The sequence below is a fragment of the Cottoperca gobio genome, chromosome 14 (genome assembly GCF_900634415.1).
Source record: "Cottoperca gobio chromosome 14, fCotGob3.1, whole genome shotgun sequence".
NCBI classification, from domain to species: Eukaryota; Metazoa; Chordata; class Actinopteri; order Perciformes; family Bovichtidae; genus Cottoperca; species Cottoperca gobio.
Window position 1 is genome coordinate 6,453,047 of NC_041368.1, and position 23,677 is coordinate 6,476,723.

Consider the following 23,677-nt stretch of genomic DNA (forward strand, 5'->3'; position numbering starts at 1 on the left):
ACATACAGAAACAATAGAATAATAATTCAACCATTAGCTACAAATAAGCCAAACCAATATAAGTGCAACATACAAAGACATTTTTTTTTCTTCATTCACCAAGGTGCAGTCGAAACAGGTGAGTTTTCAGTCTGTGACGGAAGGTGTGAAGACTGTCTGCTGACATGACATCAATGGGGAGGTCGTTCCACCATTTTGGAGCCAGGATAGCAAACAGGCGGTTATATTTGAGGGGAATCTGGGTCCCACTCGCAGTGAGGGAGTAGCGATTGGCCGACGCAGAGCGAAGTGAACGTACTGGGGTGTATGGTTTGACCATGGCCTGGATGTAGGAAGGGGCTGATCCATTCACAGCACGGTAGGCCAGCACCAGAGTCTTGAAGCAGATTCGGGCCATCACTGGTAGCCAGTGAAGGGAACGGCGGAGCGGTGTAGTGTGGGAGAACTTGGGTAGATTGAAGACCAGTCGGGCTGCAGCCTTCTGGATGAGCTGTAGGGCACATTTAGGCAGTCCAGCAAGGAGGGAGTTCCAGTAGTCGATGCGTGAGATGACAAGAGCCTGCGTATCCTCCTGATCAATCACATGGAAAACCTGACAACATCTCAAGGGTACAGATATGGAGAAGATGATAAAACTATATGCACCAACAAAATAGGTCATAAACTCAATGAAGTTTAGAGAACTAGCACAGAATATATCATGGCATGGTGATGATGTTATAATCATCAATATATGGAATTATGAAACATTAAAGAAGAAGACCTATCCTGTGACATATTTATCTGAGAGAGCATTAGTTTGTGTTGTACTGTAGAAAATATATTTGCCAACAGTCACAAATGAGCTATCATAAAGCATCATCTGACAGATGAAAGACAATCTAGCACTTTAAATCTGCCAAGGTCAGGGGGTATAAACGTGGACCAGGTTTGTGAGTTCTGTGGATCTGCTGCCCCAACCCAGAGTTTATCAGCTAGTTCACCATGCATACAGGGGCAAACACTAACATGCAATTAGTGGCATTCTCTTATGTTTTGGAGTTCCCTGGAAAGTAGTCATGCAAGTTTATTCTGATTATAGTGTTGACAAATGGCTAATCTGTGGGAGGGCAGGGCATGTCACCCCTTTTCTGCCAATTTATATATTTTGGTAATGAAAGTCAAATTCAAAGATCACATTGCTTTGAATATCTATGCTTTTACTCAGCCCTAGGAATGAGTGGCTTTCGACTGGATTGTGTTTATACTAGCTGGACATGAAAATAATAACAAAGAATCTAAGCTGCTTGCTCTTATAGATCATTTGGAAATAGGAGAAAGTGTGAGAGTTTTATATTATAAAACACTGTATTCATTTTATCTGCACATATTATAGCACAAACACACATCTTCCATCTGCATTAGGCGATACGGGGCAGCTGTTGCTATCACAACAATCTATGACGCTGTTATGATACCAGAGGACGTAAATATATAAAGATATAAATGTGATCAGGCTACTAAACAGATGACTTAGAGCCACAGACACACAAGTATTTCTGAGGAAAATTACAGCGATTCTTGTTTAGGTTACTTTTGTGAGATGAAATGTAAACAACCACGCCTATTTTATTATTATGGTACCGTATCCCTCTACGATGGAGGAGGGGCAGAATAGAGGGGAGGGGTGTGTGATCAGTTGAGTCATTAGGCTGCGAAACAACAGCAAAAGTATGGCAGTGTAACCTTCAAAATAAAAACTTAAACACGTGTTCATCAACATTACCTTTATTTTGAAAGTCAGAAGCGGAAGCGCTACGTCGTATTACGGTCGACTTGGCGCACTCATTGCTCGACTCCAGTAGAAAAAAAAATCATCGATAATTGAGAGTTGGTGGAAAAAAACTGGAAAAAGAGTGTTTATTAAGTGAAATTAGTTCTGTAAGCGTCGAGTAGGTTTGGATACACGGTCTTTTCTGTCGATAAAATGGGAAACTGCCACACCGTTGGACCAAACGAGGCCCTTGTGGTTTCAGGTAACATTAACGCTTTTTGGACGATGTGTAGCTCGTAGCTTGGTTCTGCTTCCTGCCTCGCCAGGTTTGATGAAGCGCTTAATGCTTTAGAGAAAACCTGGGGAAAAATAATTTAAAAAAACTCCTAACCTTTATTCGACGTGTAACATGTATGTGTTAAACAGTATGTAAAAAGCTAACATTGCCTGTAATATATAACAAAACACATTATCATTTGACGTACTTTATTTCCACACTGTTAGAAAAATGCCATGTTTATCCCTCAAACGTTAAGTGTTTACTGTGTGTGTCTGGAAACGTGACGTCTTTTGGCTCCGTGATATCCGCCATAGCTTCCAGCGGTTATGTGTTTCTCCTCAGAAATATTTCTGCTCTCATAATACATCCACCTGTTCTTTCTGCTTAGTATCTTTCTAAAATGTGTTATGTCTTTGCTGTAATGCGTGTTCAAGTGTTTGCTCTACATTTGAGTGCTTCGTGGTTTAGATTGGTGGTAGTTTCTTATTTTTGTTTGTAGGGCAACGTTTGCTCATGAAACTATTTGGTATTTTGTTTGTGCTAATGCAGTCATTATAGGACACGTGTGGGGAGGCTGGGCTAATGATTTATTTTATGTCTATGTTTCTTCTTCAGAGGTGGTCGGATATGGTGGCTCTCTGCCGCAGAAGGAATATAACTAAAATAATTAAATTAAATTGAAAAACGTCATCAGCACACGATTTCTTAATCTATGGGCCCCCCATTTAAAAACTCAGGGTCTAGGACCCCCTTTGTGTCAAAGTGTTGGTCCCACAGACTGGCATTGGCTTTTCTTTTATTCAAACTTCTCTGTAATGTTTAAAGAAACAGAAACAGCTGAGAGTCAAATCACAGCTGACCACAACACTAATTCAATATATTGGTATCTCATCGAGTTATAGTATTATTACTTTATTATTTGTTTTGTTGCTGCGTTCTCCATTGATCTGATCTGGATCCCTGGTGGACCTCTGACTTTCAGGAATAACTGACCTTTGCCTCTTCTTGAAAATCTTGCCCTAGTTTATTTATGTGGTTTAGCAGTGTATTGCATAAAATATTTCCAGCAGGCTTATGTAACTGAATCTGTTAAGGTAGTTTTCCTGTCTAACCCACTTTTGATGAACAAAAAAAAGAGGAATAGCTTTGGGATTTTCCATTGTGAACAAACTTTTAAGAGCGTGTCAGAACCACTACATAGAGGAACTTAGATTGGGAGCAGAGGCGAGTGGGCGTTAGTTGCACATTCTGATTCCAAGAAAAGTGAAAAGAAATGACTCTTTTTACGAGGTTGGGTACCAAAGCCCAATTTCCTTATTGGCTGCAAACATGTGAAATAACGCTGCCTTATCTGCATGTTGTGAGTAAAGGATTTAATTACTTAAGAGCAAAACCCGCATCACGGAAACTAAAGTTGAGATGACGGAATTTGTTTTAGCTTTCATGCTCTCATACTCTCATTCATTCACATGGAGCCTTCCCCCTCAACCGTGGAGTGAATGCAGTCAGGAATCTCAGATATGCCGGTGGTATGCTGGAACAACTGTTATTATGGTGTGTAGCGCCAAGCATTTCTATAGGTCCTTAGCTTGTTACCATTTTAGTTGGCAATGGCATTTGGCAGGAGTCAGGTGAATTTTAATACTGAAAGCCTATAGCGCCCACATTCCAGCATTTCTAAATTGTATGAATTAGTTTAAATTGTAATAGGGTATGTCCAAAAATATATTTTCATGGTTTAAAGTTTTAAGAAATTGAAAGTGATAGTTGATTTATCTAAAACGTCAATAGTATTGTATTTAAGCACTACATATTCTCAGATATTGAATCGTTTGAGGCTAGACTGAGGGGGTACTTTGTGTACCTTTTCCTGCTCTGCACATTATAATGCTACTGTTCCCTGTGGGATATTGTTCAATCACACCCCAGTACAAATATTTAAATAATGTGAAACTTAAGGAGCCACTGAGAGAGTGAGATTTCTCTTTATAGACTTGACATTTCACAATACCCTAAAACAAGTATTTTAATAGTAGCCCTGTTGATGGAAATGTTAAAACACATCAGTAGTGTGTGTGTGAGATGTGGGCCAAGTGTCTTGTTGTAATGCTTGGTTGTTGGGGGAGAATGTGTCAGTAAAGATGGCCCCGCTCCTCCCCCTCCTCTGTCAGTTAACATGTGACAGCTGGGAATGTCACACTCAGCTCTCCAGATTAATTTATCAGACTGTCTGAGGCCAGTGACTGACTGAGATTTATGTGTGTTTCTTTACATCTGGAAACTAACAAACTATTTTTACTATCAGTAAACCTACAGTGCCGTGTTGGGAGGTTAATGGCTAGGGTTGTAAAATTCTGGGAATATTAAAGTGGAACCTTTCCATGGGATTTAGTGTATGGGTGTGTGGATTACTTGCCGATACAAACTAACGTTTTACCATACCATAAACAGACATAATCCATTCATTACCAAATTGTGCCACGTTGTGAGTTAGCTGGCTAGCAAGTTAGCTATTAGGGAAAGTAACAACATATGTGCTGTGTGCAAAATTAGGGTTTAAAGTGAACAACTAGTTTGTAAGACATTTTCAACTATAAAGAATGAATGGAGACTCATTAATTAAAACTTCTAAGTTAGCATGCTTAACCAAGCTAACCCTCCCACATGGTAACAGCTAGCAAAAACTAGCAGACGGTGTTAACAAGTGACGCACAACAGAGAAGTTCGCCTTCAGGGCTTTCTGCAATAAAGGTTCTACTTTCACTAACCATGATCGGTTCCTAAACCTAACCAAGTAGTTTTGTTGCCTAAATCTAAGAAGATTTCTGGCAGAAAGCCCTGAAGGTGAACTTCTCCCATGTGTATTATAAACTGTGTGCTTTGCTTTAAGCTACTATTTGATGGTTAACTGAAATAAATAAATAAATAAATAATATATATATATATATATATATATATATATATATATATATATATATATATATATATATATATATATATATATATATATATAAAAATGTTCTCATAATATAATGAGAGCATGTGGAAGATGATGGTTAAGTCCATTAAACGGGCATACTTTTAACCAAAACATGCCATAAGACTTTGTATTGCTTTATGTGCGTTTCCCTGCAAAAGAAGTTCACTAATAAAAGGTACGCTTTTTAAATTTTCAATTGTGCCAAATTGGCAAAATTACAGAGCTTAACTTCCTTAAGTTTCCTAGTTATGACTCCTGATATTTTGAAAAAATGTTGATGTGTATTCGGTGGTCTGCATGTAGTCAATGTTCCTACAGGAAAATTGTACTATATTGTGTAGAAAGTCACATGAACCACACGCTGCACCATGAAGCTTTTACAGCAGGTGTATTAAATGTTTTCAGGCTGGAAGAGAGACGGCGCAGGGACCCCCATGCTGCATATCTATAAAGTTGAGGTACATATTAAACTGGGCCTACAGTAACCTGTAGCGTGGCCTAAAGTGCCATCTATACCTGTAAACTTACCTTTTTATGGTGCAAACAAAAGTTAAGCTATTAAAACAATAATACGTAGCCGTAGTTACCTCGTTCACCGTTATGGATTGGTGCCGCACAGTGACTTAGCATAGGTTAGCTCGCTCACATGATTGCACAAGCATTCATGTGTGACAGTGAGACTATTATCAATGTTGTGTAAATTACATAATATATCATACATAAATATTTTATATATTTTTATTTAAAAAAAAGTCTCACTGTTGTTACAAAGTAGATAACAATAACCAACCATTGTTTGAGTGTGAGAGTAATGTCAGACAGAAACACTGGAAAGAAGAGAGGAGGTGCATGCTCCCTGTGTGACAGGAGCAAACTTTGTGGGCGCTGTGGTTGGAAGAAGGAGGGTAACTTGTTTTTATAACTTTCTGAACAGCACATGATCAACTTCCTAAGAAAGCACTTGCAGAATATGAAAACTGGGTCACTGTCCGTCAGATCTTTCTCAATACCTCTATGCTACTTTGGGGTTAAGTGCGTTGTGTACATGCATCATTTGTGCATGTGTTAAATCAACAACAGTGCACAAAGGTAGTCAGTTGAGGTTGGTTTTTAACTGTTAACTGATTTCTTGGCAGCAGAAACGTGTTGTGAATATATCATTAACATATTATCACCTTTAAGTTAATATGTCGAACTTGTTAGCAGGATGTATTACTTGAGACTCAAGAACAAGTCCACTTTTTTGATCTTTGACTTGTGCCTGGTTGGACTTGGAATTGTCTTGGTCTTGTGTGTAACATGTAATGCAGAGGAATACGTATTATAGCTATTTATCCGCTATTTATACCTTCATTGCAACTGTTATCTACTATTGTGCTAGCGGTAACTGAGCTGTTATCCGAGCTGTGTGCGTGCAGTTCTCACTACTTGTGCAAAATATCGATTTATAGCCGCTTTAAAGCTCTGTAGTAAACAATCTAAATCAAATTTTTGTCGTATTGCAGTTGGTCTGGTCACTTTTTTTTTCTTCCTGAATGTATTTTAATAACTCATGCTGCTACAGGTTTTTATTTATTTTTTATGTGCTGATTATAACCATGTGACGTCCATCTCATCTGTGTTGTTCCAAAGGTGGCTGCTGTGGCTCAGATCAGAAGACGTATGTTGTGGGAGGCTGGTCTTGGGCCTGGTGGCTCATCTCTGACATCCAGAGGTAAGACCTCTCTGATCTGGTTCCAAATCAGAGAAAATGGTAAAATGTCCTTTTGAGAGTCATTAAGTCTTAGATGACGCAGTGCTCACAGACTCAGCCAGGAAGATTTTAATTAAGAACAGGTCTTACAAATTAACAGGCTCTTCTGCATAAATGCAAGATAAACTGGGAATGTAGTACATTGTGTGTGTGTGTGTGTGTATATGTATATGTGTGTGTGTGTGTGTGTGTGTGTGTGTGTATATATATATGTATGTGTATGTGTATATATATATATATATATATATATATATATATATATATATATATATATATATATATATATATATATATATATATATATATATATATATATATATATATATATATATATATATATATATATATATATATATTCCCAGTTTATCTTGCATTTATGCAGAAGAGCCTGTTATATATATTAATATATATGTATATATGAGAATTTCTATATTTAAAAACACACCAATGAGCCACACGGTTCCACTGGGCAACATGTTCCTTCATAGCGATGAACATGGGCACTGTAGTTTATTTTGTGTCAACCACATATACATTGTCCTGGTGCTATAAATAGTTTCCAACAAATTCACTATTTAATTATTGTCATTAGATTTTGTTGACAATAAGAAAATAATAAAAAAAATTAACTTTGAAAATAGTCCAATTCCATAGGTATGTATTAAAAATGTCTATTTTAAGTTTATCTCTGCAGATTTCTTTTATGAAGACTTACCCTTACACAGTTCAGTAAGATTAAATATGTTATTCATGGAAACGCATCAATATTAAAACCTAATGTTTACTAAATGTGTAAACATGGGGACCAGCTTGTGTGAAAACGCTGGAAAGATAAACAGATGGTGCATAATGACGAGGTCAGGGAAAGTTACAACCATAATATTTACAAAACTACCAAAAAAAAGAACGGTTAACCTTGCAGTGTGTTTAACTAAGAAAAATCATGTACTTGTGATATTCATTTGATAATAAACACATTGAGTTTGTGTGTTTCTCTGTCAGAGCTTAAAACCAGAACAACAAATCTAGCTTTCAGTGAGACTTTTTCATGTCTGAGTGATCATAAGTTTAGCTCCCGATCTAGCTGTACCGTTTGTAAAAGATAGCGTACAGTAATCTTAATGAACTTGTGCGATAATATTCCTCTTCTCTGGAGCGCTTGGGTTTTAATTGATGTATTATTTGTGGGGTGGTTTCTACTTTGCTAACCTGCTTTGCTTTGTGTGGTGTCGATCTCGCCCTGTCTAAGCCCTAATGTTTCTCCTTCAGGTTACTTCTGTCCCATTAAGTGCCTCTCTTTGTCTGTAGTTGCTTGGAAACGTAATGGCAGACCTCGACAATAATATTAAGTTTGTGCATGGCTGGATTTATAAATCCCCATTTAAAAGGCGGGCTGTCCAAGGAATACATCTCGCCTATTTTTATTTTGCATTTTGGTCATGTGCAGTTTGGTCAACATCTCAGATGCTTTCTTGAATAATAAAAACGGAGCGTGGTGGCCTCTTCAGCTAAAAGCCCTGTGTGCATAGCGTTATAACATAAAATAAAATGGGGGGAGGCAGTGTGTCTTCCCGCTCGTGATGCAGTAATCTCGTTAATGTCCAGGCCTGTGACTCATTGATCCAAATCTTCTGGAAAGAAGTGGGAGGCGCCGCCGGAGCTGGTAACCAGAGAGTCTTCTCTTCTAAGCGTTGCTGCAATCAGCCTCCCGTGTCTTTGACTCGGACAACAATGAATTTGAGTCAGTATTTATTGTAAGAGAACAGCTCTGAAACATTATCTCACAACAACAAGATGCACAATCCAACCGCACTAGTAATACTGAAGTGCAGCATAAGGATTGTTTGTAAAGGACCTCCATACAAATGTAAAATATCCTTTAAACACTGACTTGAGTATTCATCTATGGATCTTGCTCTTTGTCCCAGTTTCTGGAAACGTGTATTAACAGACAAGAGAAGCTTTGTTGTAGCTGTGTTGATCCTGGTTTTGTAAGAGGTGTCAGCTACATAAATGAAACAGCCTTTGGGTCTAAAACCTAACAGCAAAACAGCAGGTCTGGTTGTGTCCTTCACCCCCGCCCTCTTCCTCCTTTCTCTTGACCTTGGCTACTGACATTCCTAACAGCTGTTGTCCAACTTACTGTTTTGCCTCTGCTATTCCCGCCTGCCTGCCTGCGTAGAATGTCTCTGGAGGTTATGACCATCCTCTGTCGCTGTGAGAATATCGAAACTTCGGAGGGTGTTCCCCTGGATGTGACAGGGGTGGCTCAGGTAATGCACTTCAAAAGACCAACAAAAAAAAAAAGCAGTGTCTGGTGCTCGAGGCCAAAGGAAGACCCAGGAAAGTGGTTCAACTAACAAGGTTGTCTATGTATGTTTGCTTTTCTCATCGCCATTGCTTTCTTCTGCAGGGGAGGGGAGACAGTCAGCTGTCACTAATTAAACTGAACTCTGAGTCACATTTGGCAACGGGGTCAATAAATGAATGCTATAGAAATGGCTGAAAGGGGATTTGAGGAACCCAATGTTAAAAACAAATTGAGTTATTTGATAAAACATTAAAGCATTTGAAAAATAATTATGACAAAAATCAAAATCCTACGGTTTGAATTGTGGACAGCATCTCGTTTTGCTCCGTTGTTGGTGATCTGGAGTCCTTGGGTGAATGGTTTCACTTTGTCCTGTTTTTTTTCCTTGTGTTCTGGCCCTTTCCTTCATTTTGCTTTCCCTCCGAACATGTCAATTTTTTATTTTTTACTTTTCCACATTCTTCAACAGGATAACGCTTGAGATTATGACCCTGCAGCCCAAGTGTGATGATGTAGAGACAGCGGAGGGTGTAGCTATTACTGTCACTGGGGTGGCTCAGGTAAATCACTACACTTTTCTGGGAATGCCAGTTCAGACTCCACTAACCCACACATCCCCCACCCCCACCCTCAGCCTCCTTTTCTCTGGCATCACCCCATAATCACAGCACAGGTGGTATTTCATACAGAGGGCTCAAGTTAAGATGCACACCTGTATATTTGACACTAAGTTAGAGAAATGTTGGGTCAAATTGTTGTCTGGGTGATTTACCTTCATATCTGGGCAGAATACACACAGATCATCTGACTGACCCTGCATTCAGACTGACAGTAGCACATCAGACAACGCAGCCCGCTTATTCATTTGAGACTATAGAATTGGCCCAATTCAGTTGGCACTTTGTGTCTGATAAATATCCAAACTGGACTTCCTGATTCGTAATTCATCGTCTCACTGGTACCTTTAGCAGCACAACTTACCAATGTGTTCCCCTCGCCTCTTGTTGACGTGTTATTTTCAGTCTGAACCTGGTCCTAGTGTGACGGAAGAGTCTGTGTAAAGCCTGATGTGCATTTTAGTCTCAATCTCAATGTTTTATTTTGATTGTGTCTGCTGTGGTTATTTGATCCTGTTCAGTGCCAAAATGAACCTTTTTATTTAGGTTGACAACTTTAAAATGTTAAAGAGAAAATCCAAAGTAAAATAAAGTTCACTATAAATCTACTCTGAGGATGCACAATAAAAGTTAGCAGCATAAAGACATGAACATGCATAATAATTATATACTTTATTCAATGCTCTGAAGCTGCCGTCACAGGATGAGAAATGTTCTCCGCGCTCACTGCGAGGTGCGATGAAGAAAGCTGGTTAGTTTTTCTTCCATGGTTACCTCCCCTGCTTGCCGCTTCATACAGCTGTTATCTCATTGGTTGCGCTTTGAAAGGTCAGCGGCAATCGAGGTCAAAGTTGAAGTAATTTGAACTTTGAGCGCAACACCACGCCAAGGGTAGAGCTTCCGCCTAGTCAGGCTGCACTGCTCTCTATAGGAAAACAACGGCACAGCCAGCGCAGAGCGGTTCACCGCTGATCAAGTGAAAGCAGCTTAAGTGTTGCAAAGTTCTTAAAAATTCAAACAAACACAACAGTACCAGATGATTACAAGCAAACTTAAGTACAATAATAAGAAAACCACAAGCTGCAGTCAGTTTATAGTTATCCTGTGAAGACCAGAATATTCCACATTACAGTGATCAAGCATGGAGGCGTTGAGCCGCTGAATGGGGCTGTGGCCGAAAGGTCTTTTTTGCTGATGAAGGTTCCTAACTTGGTGAAATGCCACTTAGTATCTAAGTGGCAGCCATGATAAAAGATGGTGGAATTCTGTAAACACTAAGGAAAGGTGCTTCAATGCTTTCTTATCTTCTTTAGCACTGGACCATTTCACTAAAGGAAAGGAGATGATCCCATCCCACAATTCCAGCAACATTTAAAGCGATGCATAATAATTCCCTCCGTTGCTGATTGTACACTGGATGAATTGAAAACATCCTTCTTAGGAGGTGTGATTTTGTTTTGAATAGGAATCCTGACTTGAATTTTACATCTTCGAGGTTGTCAGTGTACTCAGTTTCAACACTATAACTGACGTGCGCCTCCTCAAAGATGTCTGTGTGACAGTGGCTACAGAGATGTCACATGGTTGCCAGAGCTGTGATTGGGCAGCGTAGGCTGCTTGTGTTTTCTTCTGCACGTTTCGGATACTGGTGGAGATTGTTGGTGGTGAAAAAAAAAACATGAGGCAAGTTGAAGAAAGGCTCAGTAATGTGCTGTTTTGCAGTAAGACATGAAGCAAAGCTCTCTCCACTGCAGACCATTAGCCACAATTGTCACTCTATCACAGTGAATGAAAGAAGGCAAACACTGATTGCTTGGCAAGAGCATCCTAATTCAGTCATGAGACAAAGCCGCTCAATATAACAAGGTGAACTGCAAGGGCACATGAAGCCAAATGCCCTATCCCGCAATGTTACAGGTTCTATATATGACATTCAGAGCATTAATTTACTATCAAACAAATATTTGTTACTTAAAAATATAGTAGAGGAGTGAAGGCGATCTGTGTTTTGTTTTGGTACACATGCATTTTAGTGCATGCTTGTCCCTCCCTTCATGTCCCACTGGGTAGCTAATGGCCGCCTCTCTGCACTGTGCTCATAAGGCAGTTACCGCTGGTCCTCATGGAAGCGTAACGCCCGCCCTACGCTTCCCCTCCAGGTTAACACGGTTGGTGCTGTTAGCACTACTGGCTTTTCTTAACACCATTTCGGCTCAGCCAGCTCCATGTTTGCTTCTGACTTCAGAGGTGAGATCCGTGTGCAGGCAATCTCGGCCCAGACTCCAAATGTCTGCCCCCTGCAACAAACTCAATCCCTACCTCAATAGAAAGTGAAATATTTTTTACGGTGAATTTTCTCTGGGTAAAACTTAATACCAGTATTTCTGTTTGCAAATTATATTCTGCTCATATTCATTTCCCTTTTTTTGTCTGCATGCCAGTGCAGTATTTTGTTTTTGTTTTTGAAAGAAGTTGTCTCATTATCAGTTCTGTATTTTGACCACATTCATGCCAATGTTCCTTTCTGTGTTTTCCTACATGCATGCTGACAATGAGCCCACTGTATGGAGCTGAACAGCCCCTCACTCTCACACAGTTCACTTCACTGAGAGGCTCATCAAGCCACCGTTTGATTGGTCCAACCTTAACCAAAGCCATTGTGTAGCGCATGTCCCATGGCAACAGGAATAGTGTGTGACCTTAAGTTAAAGAGACACATGCTGTATTTGGCTAAGGGGGAGACACCCGGTAGAGTGAATGTAAAGTAAAGCACAGCAGAAAATTAATCTAGATTATTTTATTCACTTTACTAATTGGATATCAATCACAATCTTCCAGTTCTATCACATTTTGCCACGTGACTTTGGGAGTTGTATACTTTCAGTCTACTGGTCATTCTGCAAAACTAAACTAAAACTACATCAATTGAAGAAGTACTCAAGAAATCATCACCACACCAAACAAACTCAGCGTTGGCCTTTGAAGAACAGCACGAGTTGAGGAAATAGTCAGTTTAGACGCCATTCTTTTTCTATCACATTCCCTGTACTTGTGCTTTTCAGTGTTGTATCTAGCAGGAGCTGTGTGTTTGGAGGAAGGGTGTTGTCACGAGGGGAATGGGGGGGATCAGGGGTTAAGTGCAAGAGATTCCCATTGCACACTTGTCAGCTGCGGCACGGCTCCCCCTGCTGTCTGTCTGAGCTGGCCTGTTTGTGTGGTTGGCTTGCAGCCTTTTCTGTTTTCAGACTTGTGTTTCCTTGGAATGACGTCCATCTTTACTGACTTTTGTGTTGCCCTCATTCCCGGTATGAGTGCATGTTGCAAAAACAAAACCATGTGCAGACCTCTCGCCTAAGGACCCAGCTCACACTCTGTTTTCTTCCAGCTCCAGTGGAGTACAATATCACCCAAAACCTTCTGTCTTACATCATTTCTTTTTATGATTTCCTGACTATTGTTGTGACTGAATGTCCTTGTAATCATCCTGTAAACCTCAGGTCCTTGCCATTGATTTTTCATTTGTTGAATTTATTGTAAATGATCCCACTGATTTGTTCCTCTCCATTTAATTCCCTAAGCTGTAAATTATCGTCTTCATTGTTTTTGAACTTGTAATAGGAACATACAGTAGATTGCTGAATTGGGATTGGCACAGCATCACCATGAATCGATCTTAGATTTCTTCAGTGTAACTGTCATGTGAAAGTAGAACTTTGTTAACATGGAATATATCCTTGTGCATCCTGAAGTTTTAGAGTAACGTTTTCATTTATTAAGTACATGCTTGTCATCATGAGCCGAAGAGGAACATGTTTGCGGTCAAATTCTCTGCATCCTCTGCTACTGATCACAGATATAAAGCATCTAATAGCTGATTACTGACGGTGGTTTGAGGTGAAGGCCACGGATTAGACTATCTGTCGCACTATTAAAGAGCACATACAATGTGCCTACAGTCACTATGTTATGATCATTTATATATGAGAAAAAAATGATGCTCTGTACATGCAAAGCTAGCAAGTCATAGGACATTATTTGAGGCTGGCAGCTGTTTTTTCATTTAGTTGTTAATCTAACCTGCTATAGTGGTGCTAACATGTAAGCTATCATGCTTTAGTTATTTAACATAATTTAGTTTCTTGTTATTTTTTATAAGGTTTATATTTCTGTTCTCATTCCTCCTAAGAGTCATGTTAACTGGTGATGATGATGATAATAATAATAATAATAATAATAATAATAATGATGGTAATAATGATCTTTTCTGAGACGTTATCGTAACATGAAAATCTGATACCGTTACAACCCAATCGTTTTGTTTTTTGAGAAACATAAACTCAGAACATGAACTGCTAATTAATTATTAATTACCTGGCCATATAGAATTTGCTCCATGTCAGTGTTGGCCAATATTCTCTAAAGCCTTGTTTAATCAGTGATCAGCCTGAGCGTATGCAGGCCTCCATCCCCAGCACCTGCTGCCCCAGGCTGTTTATTTAGTCTGTGTGTATATAAAAATGTAAGTTCATCACGACACAGACCAATCAATAGCATGATCATAAGTCTGATGCACCAAAAATGTCTTAAACAAACAGCCCAGCCTTCATGCATCCATCCGTCCATGTCACTTATGCATTGCAGGCGTTGCAAGATGCTTCCAAATTTCTATTGTGTTGATTTTCCCATTCTAAATGTCATGCTTCCTTGTTGTACTTGTTTTCTACACATTACTGACTGACTGTACAAGTGAAAAGAATGATGTGTTGTAACTGATCAGAGAGAAAATGATTGTTGGATGATGCTACGAAAGCTAGTATGTCATGTTTTCATGTGTCACACCCACGTGCTGCCTGTATTTGTGTTTTGTGCTCGTTTGTGGATGTGTGTTCAGCTGATGATCTTTGTCCATGTTGGCATCAGGTGAAGGTGATGATAGAAAATGAGCTGCTGGGTTACGCCTGCGAACAGTTCCTGGGGAAGTCAGTCGTTGAGATCAAGAGTGTCATCCTGCAGACCCTCGAAGGTCACCTGCGCGCCATCCTTGGTGGGTAGTCTCTCCGAACTGCATCGTCACTGCTGGATTATTTCATTTTCTAACAAATGTTGACAGTCCATATAGTTTCTAAATCTTTTCTTATAGTCTAGGAAAGTAGAGAAGGATTAAGGGAGACGGACATGATGGCTCCACCAGATAGTTTCTTTCTTCTTAAACTATTTTTGACATCTTTGAGTCGAAACATGTAGCAAGATAAGCCACCAGTGACATGATCACTACATGAACATTTCTTTGCTACCAGCCGATTATAAAGTGCCGTTAATGATAATTCTGGGTTCTAAACGTAGATACATTTTGTTGCTTAGGTCTGAGTATGAGATCAGAGCCTCACCATGATTTGGTCTGAGTCCCAGTGTGAAGCATTTTTACCAGAAAGGTGGTTGTCGGGTTAAATGTGCCAAAAGGCCGGTTTGGTTGCTGACTCAGCTCGCCCCGGGTTAAGTTCTATTCTGGGAACATGTGCTGGTCTTGAACACATAATGTGCGTCAGCAGTTGTGTGGTATTATAGAGTAGAAAGGTCAATTTGATCAAAGTGAGCACAAGGAGACAGAATGACACTGTGCATCTTGTTGAACATGGCAGGCTGATGCCGGTTTATTCAAATCAATAGCTGTTGGAAACATGATGTATAACATCCTTTGTCAGAGGAGCAGGTGTCTGAAAAAAACAAAACTGTCATATCAGTTGGTGGTAGAGGGTAACAATAAGGATATTTAACAATAATAAATCTCTTGACATATTGCCCATCTTTGTCAGCGTGCTCAATTGTAGTTAATTAATGAAGCACACGTCGGGTACGTCCGGTAATTTTGAACATGCTCAAAACATCAGCGTTCAGCAACGCACCCCAGCGTAACACAGCGAGGTCTTAATGAACACTACTTATACCTTACCTTATATCTACGTACACCAGCGTGTTGCCCATATTTTGTATACGCCATATTTTTGTATATCTTATGTATTCGTCTGATACACTTTGTATTAGTAAGTGATACGATATCAATAGGTTAGACATGTGTATCTGTATATGTTGACTTCTCCGATCCGATGAAAAGTTGGACGTATTTGATCGTATGCGCGGGCATACGTTTCTGTCATACGGATGTGACGGGGCCTTTAAGCTGATAAAAGTACAATGATCTGAGATGTTGTGGAGTAGAAGCAGAAAGTGACATGAAATGTAAATGTACTTGGTTACATTCCTACTCTGTAAATCAAGTAACAACATGAATGTGAAGGCACTAACCACTGTTTCCATCCTTTCAGGCACCCTAACCGTTGAGCAGATTTACCAAGACAGAGACAGATTTGCCTCTCTGGTGCGAGAGGTGGCATCACCTGATGTCGGCCGCATGGGCATCGAGATCCTCAGCTTCACCATCAAGGTGTGACACATCAAGTTCATTTCATTCTGCATTTATCTTTTAAACATCGGCTTGTAATTTAAATGAGAATAATTGAATTACTTAACATATCATACTTCCATATTTATTTATGCTCCTGACAGGATGTTTATGATAAAGTGGAGTACCTGAGCTCACTAGGCAAAGCTCAAACGGCTGCAGTACAGAGGGATGCAGACATCGGAGTGGCAGAGGCAGAGAGAGACGCTGGCATCAGGGTGAGAGGAGCTTTAAAAAGATTGCGATTAGCTAATAGCAATCAAATCATCAAACTGCTCCTCATCCATCTCCCTGCCATTATCTTTGTCTTTCACAGGAAGCTGAGTGTAAGAGAGAGATGATGGATGTCAAGTTCTTAGCTGACACAAAAATGGCCGACTCCAAACGAGAGCTGGAAATGGAGAAAGCCTCCTTTAATCAAGAAGTGAACACAAAGGTATTGAGTTGTATAGTTTCGATTGGATTTTGAGCTGAATGTTGTCCACAGTCGTACATTAGAGTAAAGTATTAATAAAATAACTTCCGCCGTCTCTAGAAAGCAGAAGCTCAGCTGGCGTATGAGCTGCAGGCGGCCAAAGAGCAGCAGAAGATCCGTCTGGAGGAGATCGAGATCGAGGTGGTGCAGAGGAAGAAGCAGATCGTTATTGAGGATAAGGAGATCGACCGCACGGAAAAGGAGCTCGTCGCCACCGTGAAGAGACCTGCCGAGGCCGAAGCTTACAAGATGCAGCAGATGGCTGAGGGACGGAAGTGAGTGGATCCCAGTTTGGAGAAACAGACAGGAGTACCAGCACGGAAGCTAAAACATGTACTGCTGTGTGCAAGGGCAGCAGCAAAATGATTTTAGCAACCTAAAAAAATATCAATTTAAGTGTAAGCTATATTTAAGAAAGTAAGGTTAAGCGGTGAAAATATTCTACTCACTGAAAACCACTCATCTGTTTTTAAAACTGTTAAAATTAGGAAGGAAAACAGATTGGCCTTTAAAGACACAGTGCTTAATCCACCAACATTTTAAACAGATGATTCAGATGTGCTCTCTAACTTGAATAACAAGTCCTTCTAAGGCTTGACATCAACTACATTTCTCAGTTAATAATGTTATGTGATGCTGTTAAAGTGTGTTTACATCAGCACAATAAACAGCAGTAACACATGGCTAAACTCTATTTGCAATTTACAATCTGCTTATTTTCTACGTGTAAGTCAAGTTTATATATTCATAAATGATTGCAGGGCACTACATGACGACTGCTAATGACAGTAAATGCTAAACAGTCCTTGTGATGCTTGTCTAACCCTAACCCCAGGATAAAGGCGGTGCTGACGGCGCAGGCAGAGGCCGACAAGATCCGCCTCATCGGTGAAGCAGAGGCCTCCTCTATTGAAGTGGTGGGGAAGGCAGAGGCTGAGAGGATGAGGCTGAAAGCGGAAGCCTTCCAGAAATACGGCGAGGCTGCCAAGACCGCTCTGGTCCTGGAGGCTCTGCCCCTGGTGTGTGGCATTCATTTATACACCACTGGTTGGAAAATAATTCAACATTTGTGCAGTTTGGTTTATTGGTCTTTTTACCCAACGTGTTCACCACTAGAAGTTTGGCACCAAAGTCATCAGTGTGTTCCCTAAACTGCTTTCTTTCCCATGTGAATGCTAACAACTAAACACATCCTGAAACAAATAACCATAGGCAGTTAATTAACCCTTGTGCATCCCCTTTTTTAAAAATTGCTCTGATGTCCTTAGAGGACAAATGTCCTCGTCAAAAAACAAATATCCCTCAAACATTATTATTATTATTATTATTATTATTATTATTATTAAAGCTAAGGTTAAACTTCCAAAATAATAAAGCCCTCACACCCTTTGCCACGATGCTTTCTCAACGTGGTGTTTGTTAAAGCACCACACTGGGAAGAGCTGATGACCTTGGTACCAATCTTTTAGTCACATATTTGTGAGGAGAACAAAGGGACAAAACCCAGAGGAAGTATTTTGGGGAACAGAATGAACGTTATATGTTAAGGGGATCATGGTGTGAGGAATGTTTCGTCAGTGCAATAACAAACGGATGCTCACTTGTGTTTTATCAGATTGCCAGTAAGGTGGCTGCACCCCTGTCCAAGACCTCTGAGATCGTCATCCTGAGTGGGGAAGGCAGCCGCGTTACCGGAGAGGTGACCCGTCTGTTAGCTGAACTCCCCGTGTCCGTCAACGCCCTCACGGGAGTGGATCTGACTAAGGTGAGAGTGGCACTCTTCTATTTCATCAGTGCTCGGGTTATCTTCCGGGTCAGCTGTATGCTTGGCTTATGATTGCTGAAAAAATGTCAGTGTTTGAACTTCTTGAACAGAAAAATAGAATACAAAGCAGCAATAATATTGTTGTTGATCCATATATTTGCTAGAAATGAGATTTTCAGTGGAATACAGCAGTTGACCAGAGGGCATTTAATGCACAAACACACATCATTGCTCAACTTCTCTCCATCTTGCCAAGCTGCAGCCTCCGTGCTGTTAGTTTATCATTCACGTCTTCAGGGACTTCCCAACAAAAAAGCACAAGAATGCCGAGCCGTTTGGGAGCAGCCTGGGAAGAAACATGGAGAATTTTACCACCCACATATGAACAAAGTCTAATAGTTATGACTGAAAACTGAATATCTTATTGTGTAAATATGCAACAGTCACCATAACAACTTTATAAGGTGAAATGATGTCAGTGTTGCATGTTCAGCATGTTCAGCTGAGTGGATACAAACATGTAAGAGTAAGCAGGAACAATGTATTGTAATTATTTAGATTTGTCACCTTTTTTTCTTTTTTCTTTTAATCTTGACCACATTTTGTTTCTGTGTCTCAGTGACTAACAACCATTTTTGACCAATGAATTTGATGAATTATTACAGTTCTGCACGGCCACCGGCAGCTCAGATTGTTATTATAAGAGTCTGACAACATTATGGAAAGAAATATATCTTTACCTTTCGCTTGATCCCTTTTGTTTGTTGTTGTGACTTAACAAGTCTCGCTCAAGGAGAAGTCTCGTTCTGAAATCTTGCGTCTCATCCACATTGTTGTCCCCAAGAGTCACTTAGACATACAAACATGGGAAAACACTGAAGGTTGAAAAATACTAAGGGATACTTAAAGTTATTCTTTTGTTGTTGGATGCACCAGTGAAGCTATAATTGCTCGTTGTGATGCTTTATTACACACGTCATCACACGTAGAATACATACTGACTCTAATTCTGCAACATTTGATGGCATTCGGTGTACAGGTATAACTTTTACTTATTAATTTCTCTCAAAATGCCAGCAGCCCCTTGTTAGCTGTTGTTCTGGCCACATATTTACTACTCTCTGTGAAGAGCAGCTAATCGTCCTGTCCTCTGATCCCACAGATCCCTCTGCTGCAGAAGATGATGAGCCCACAGTCTCAAACAGCCATCTGATGGATGAGGCCAGAGTCTGGTCACGCCGAGTCCTCTGACATCTATCTGCCTCAAGCATGAAAAGAAGTTGTCAGCCTTCGGCCCCTTATGCAACTGCCTTTGACCAGAAACACTTGACACCAACCAAGAGTTTTTGTTTTTTTTGTTGTTTTTTTACAATATTTTTAAGAGGTTTTTAATTTTTTAAAGGAAAAAAAAGCTGGGGCCATTCTTCTAAAGGACCAGACTATATGTATCCTCTGTTGTTTTTTTAGTTCCTTAGATCTTTATCCCACTGCTCGAGTTAGCCAGGATTATATGCTGCAATGCTGTTCAGCCCTACAAACCATCCAAAGCAGAGTTGGCTGTCTTTGAGACACAGTTCTGAGTTGAGTGTGGCGGTGTTAAACATTATTTTAGAAGGAAAAGCTCCCTAGTCTTCAGTAGTAGGTGCTGGGAAGAGTCCAACACTTTAAGGCCAAATCTGAATATTGTTCTCTTCTCCAGAAGTTTCTGTCTGAAGTTTGGTGTGCACCTCTTCCCTGTCCCGTCTCTTCAACCTCTAACGGTCGTCTAGTGCTCAGAGCCCACTTAGTGAACGTGTAGTAGACTGAGCCCGCTGTGGAATTTGTATCTTTTATTTCCTCATTGCTTTTAAAACTTGTATTTCTTATAGATTAGTTACCTCATTGAATTGATGAATTACCAAACCTCTATTACACTTAAGGGTCACCAGATCTTCACCCACTGTGATTGTAATATTTGGATCACTTGTATGATAAATCTTACCTCGCGGTATACCATCATGTTGTACAGTGCCTGTTCACCACTCAAGTGCCCAAACCTCAGGGCCGCGGTTTGGCTTTAACTGGGTTTATGTCAGAGTATATCACTGTGTTATAGATGTTTTAACATTGTTCCCTTTTCCATGATATCTGCTTATACTAACAACGGGGTTTACTCTTCATCCATGTTGCTCGTCTGTACACATCAGGCAGATATAACACGAAGCCATACTTGGAGAAGACTAGCCTTAAAAGATAGCCCTGGCTGACTGAACATTTCTACATGTCTCATGTAACACATGAGATGTTCAGAGTCTAATTCATTTTCTTACTCCTCTCTCTCCTGAGATGAACTGCGAGTCCTTCTGCTCAGATGTGGTAACAAGTTCCTCCGACGTCGTTTGAACTTTTGACTATTCCCGTTTTGTAACTTTAAAGAGTAACTCGCCTCTCCTGCGGGTTGAACGTTGCCACTGTGTTGCTTATCTGACCTACATCCAATCTGTGATGACCAAGCAGGAATATAATGTGCCATTCAGTCGGTCCATTCCTCACTAAGTTGGAAGATGAGCAGGTCGTAATCACGCACACGTTGTTTGTGCTCTTCAGTTTGGTAAATGTATGTCGAAGTGTTGGACCAATCTTTTCCTGCTGCAACATGCAAATCAAAAAAAAAAAAAAAATGTCTTTGCTGATCAGGATAATCTAATTACTACATGAAGTCTGTTACAATCATTCAAGCGCTGAAAGCCAGATGACAAATGTCCAAAGTGACGGTTCAGTGTTGCATCACCTGAGCGCACAGTGTGCAACAAGTTTCAACCTCTAGAGGGCAGGATCCTCACCGCAGTTCATATCCACTTACTCTTCAACCTGAATGAGCCTTTTGTTGCTGCCTGTACATTTAACATTTTGTTCTCATTGTCACATTATTAAACCTGATTGCTGTTAAATATGGCTTCCCTTTTTTTTTTTTTTTTAAACACGTGCTTTGCGTTTAATCGCATAGTGAATTTTCCTGAACCACTTTACAGACTAAGTTTTTTATTTTTTTTTATTTTTTTTTAAGTTTAGCTTTTTCTTTTGCCGCAGACAGTTTAGTACATTTAAATAATTTGATTTCTTTTCTGTGAATAAACATGAGGCTTGTGGCTTGTTTGGTCTGAGAACATTTCATCTTGTTTCTGTTTTTGATGTTAATGTTAAAATTCCTTTCCAAGTTCAAATGTGTTTCTGCAACTATCCCCCTGCTGTAAATGTTGAAAATGTAAAAAAGCTGCCTGTTATGTAATGTTCTTTACCATCATTTGAAATGGTGATTAGCAGCATCTGATATCTGATCATACTTGCACCATCCCATTTTCAAACTACAGTCAGCCAGTTCCACTTCAAATGATTGACAGTTATCTTTAGGCCTTTCTGATTGCATTTAGGGCGGGACATGGAACAGTTGCAGAATCGTCTGACAGTTTAAAAAGTGGCAACTCCCAATATGTTCTTTACATATCTGAGTAAAATGAACTGTGAGTGCTTGTTTCCACACTTGGCTATGGTTAACGCTTCTAAATAAAATTGTTAACCACTTTAATATTCTAATTTGTAATGCTCCTTTTTATTAAGGAAAGTAAGTTTTTGTTTCTGTACACCGTGCCTTTGAAGAGGTCATTCACTTTATTGTCCCGTTTATAGACTATTAATCTGAAGCACTGATCGGATAGTATTTGAAGAATTTACTGTAAAACTATCTTGTAGAATATGCAATATTATGCATATATAATGGTTCAGCTGTAAGTTTTCCTCTTTCTACCTTTTTCTGTTTTATATATTTTACAACATTCGGTACTGCAAATGTACAAAGGAACACATATGTATCTAGTTATACGATAAATAGAAATGTAGCATTTAACATCTGCACCTCTTGATTCATTATTATGGCCATTATATTACGTGCCATAAAATAGAATTGTATTGTCTAATCAGCATAGAGTCAAATTTCCGTTGCTCCAAGAAGCATTTTTAGAGGAGAATGTGGTTAAAGACCAAACACTTAACAGACCTACGCCTTAACTCGTCTTCATCGGAAACATGTCCATCTGTCGTCTGTCATGGAAGTTATCTGTACTCTATTAAAATGATATTGTGGATTTATCTTGCGGCTTCTCATGTTACACTGGCCTTTGGAAAACTGATCCAGCATGGCATTTCAAGCATGTGTTCATGATACTGTGTTACTGTGTTTGCCGCCCTATAATAAACGTTATACCACTTCCTGTTAGCCCCGCTGTCCGTCTGTTACTGCGTATCACATCATTACATACTGAATACTGTTGACTGCAAGATGAACATGAAGGTGGAGATGCAAAGCTTCGGGTTGGCAGGAGCAGATATGACCTCTTCATAATCAGAAGTCGGGGTGCTGCTGAGAAGGTGAAACATTCGTCAAAATGTTCTCCATGTTCAATGAGTTGAACAGTTATAACGCATGGCCTAGTATTTCTGGCTACATATACTGAATGGTGGATGACAAATTATATTATTGCAACAATTTCTGTCTGCATCCTGTTGTGCGTGGTTTATCTTGAGGAGGCTGACTGTTGCTGTTGTCACGTTGAGTGTTTGTGTTGCTCTAACACTTCATTAGTTGTAGAGCATCCTACAGTTGATGAGCTTGCTGCCTAACAGGCACATTTAGAGAAATGCTGATTAATGTGCGTGGTCCGTATAAATAAAGACTTGGATGCCAGTCTTCTGTTATCTGAAGGTGTTATGTCTTCACAGCATTAACTGGCATGACCCCCCAGCAGCTGATGAGGACATGAGTACAGACAGATGTACAGACATATTCCACCTGCAGAGGGCAGTCATCACAAACACTAACACAGGACGCAGATACTGCAGCAACACACTACAATATTATTGTTGTTAATAAATAATAACCATAAAATCCTACCAGTTGTATAACATCTACTAGAAATTATAATCGTAACGGTACATTTAGTCGAATAACGGATCACAAGCAAATCATAACTTCTATAAAAATAGAGACCTGATCCTCCAGTTTATGTTTGAACATAATATGTGCTCTGCTTCAGTCTTTACACAAACATTAAAAACATCATTTAGAAATGACTGGTCTGTACAGATGTGTTTCACTGGTTCACATTCGGACATTTCTCCTTCTATCATACTTTTATCATTCTTTTTTTCTTTCTTTTGACCGGGACAACTTATCTTCAGTAGTGGAAGAAGTGCGCAGACAATAATGTCAAAATACTCTGTTACAAGTAAAAGTCCTTCATGCAAACT

General features: G+C 39.7%; 1 protein-coding gene across 4 annotated transcripts; it reads left to right on the forward strand.

Moving 5' to 3' along the window:
• The first annotated feature begins 1,714 nt into the window (after positions 1–1,714).
• Positions 1,715–22,646, forward strand: LOC115018520 (flotillin-2a). Of its 4 annotated transcripts, none has more exons than XM_029447530.1 (11): positions 1,715–2,015; positions 6,646–6,727; positions 8,949–9,039; positions 14,615–14,738; positions 16,018–16,136; positions 16,259–16,372; positions 16,471–16,590; positions 16,690–16,904; positions 17,465–17,648; positions 18,245–18,394; positions 19,557–22,646. In XM_029447530.1, exons 1-11 carry the CDS (start codon positions 1,967–1,969, stop codon positions 19,605–19,607), a joined length of 1,299 nt encoding a protein of 432 aa, XP_029303390.1. In that variant the 5' UTR covers positions 1,715–1,966; the 3' UTR covers positions 19,608–22,646. The 4 variants fall into 4 exon arrangements, with proteins under 4 accessions (XP_029303390.1, XP_029303389.1, XP_029303392.1 ...); XM_029447529.1 differs by lacking the exon at positions 8,949–9,039 and adding an exon at positions 9,547–9,637 and having other exon boundaries at positions 1,717–2,015; XM_029447531.1 differs by lacking the exons at positions 1,715–2,015; positions 6,646–6,727 and adding an exon at positions 9,547–9,637 and having other exon boundaries at positions 8,978–9,039.
• The last annotated feature ends 1,031 nt before the right edge of the window (positions 22,647–23,677 follow it).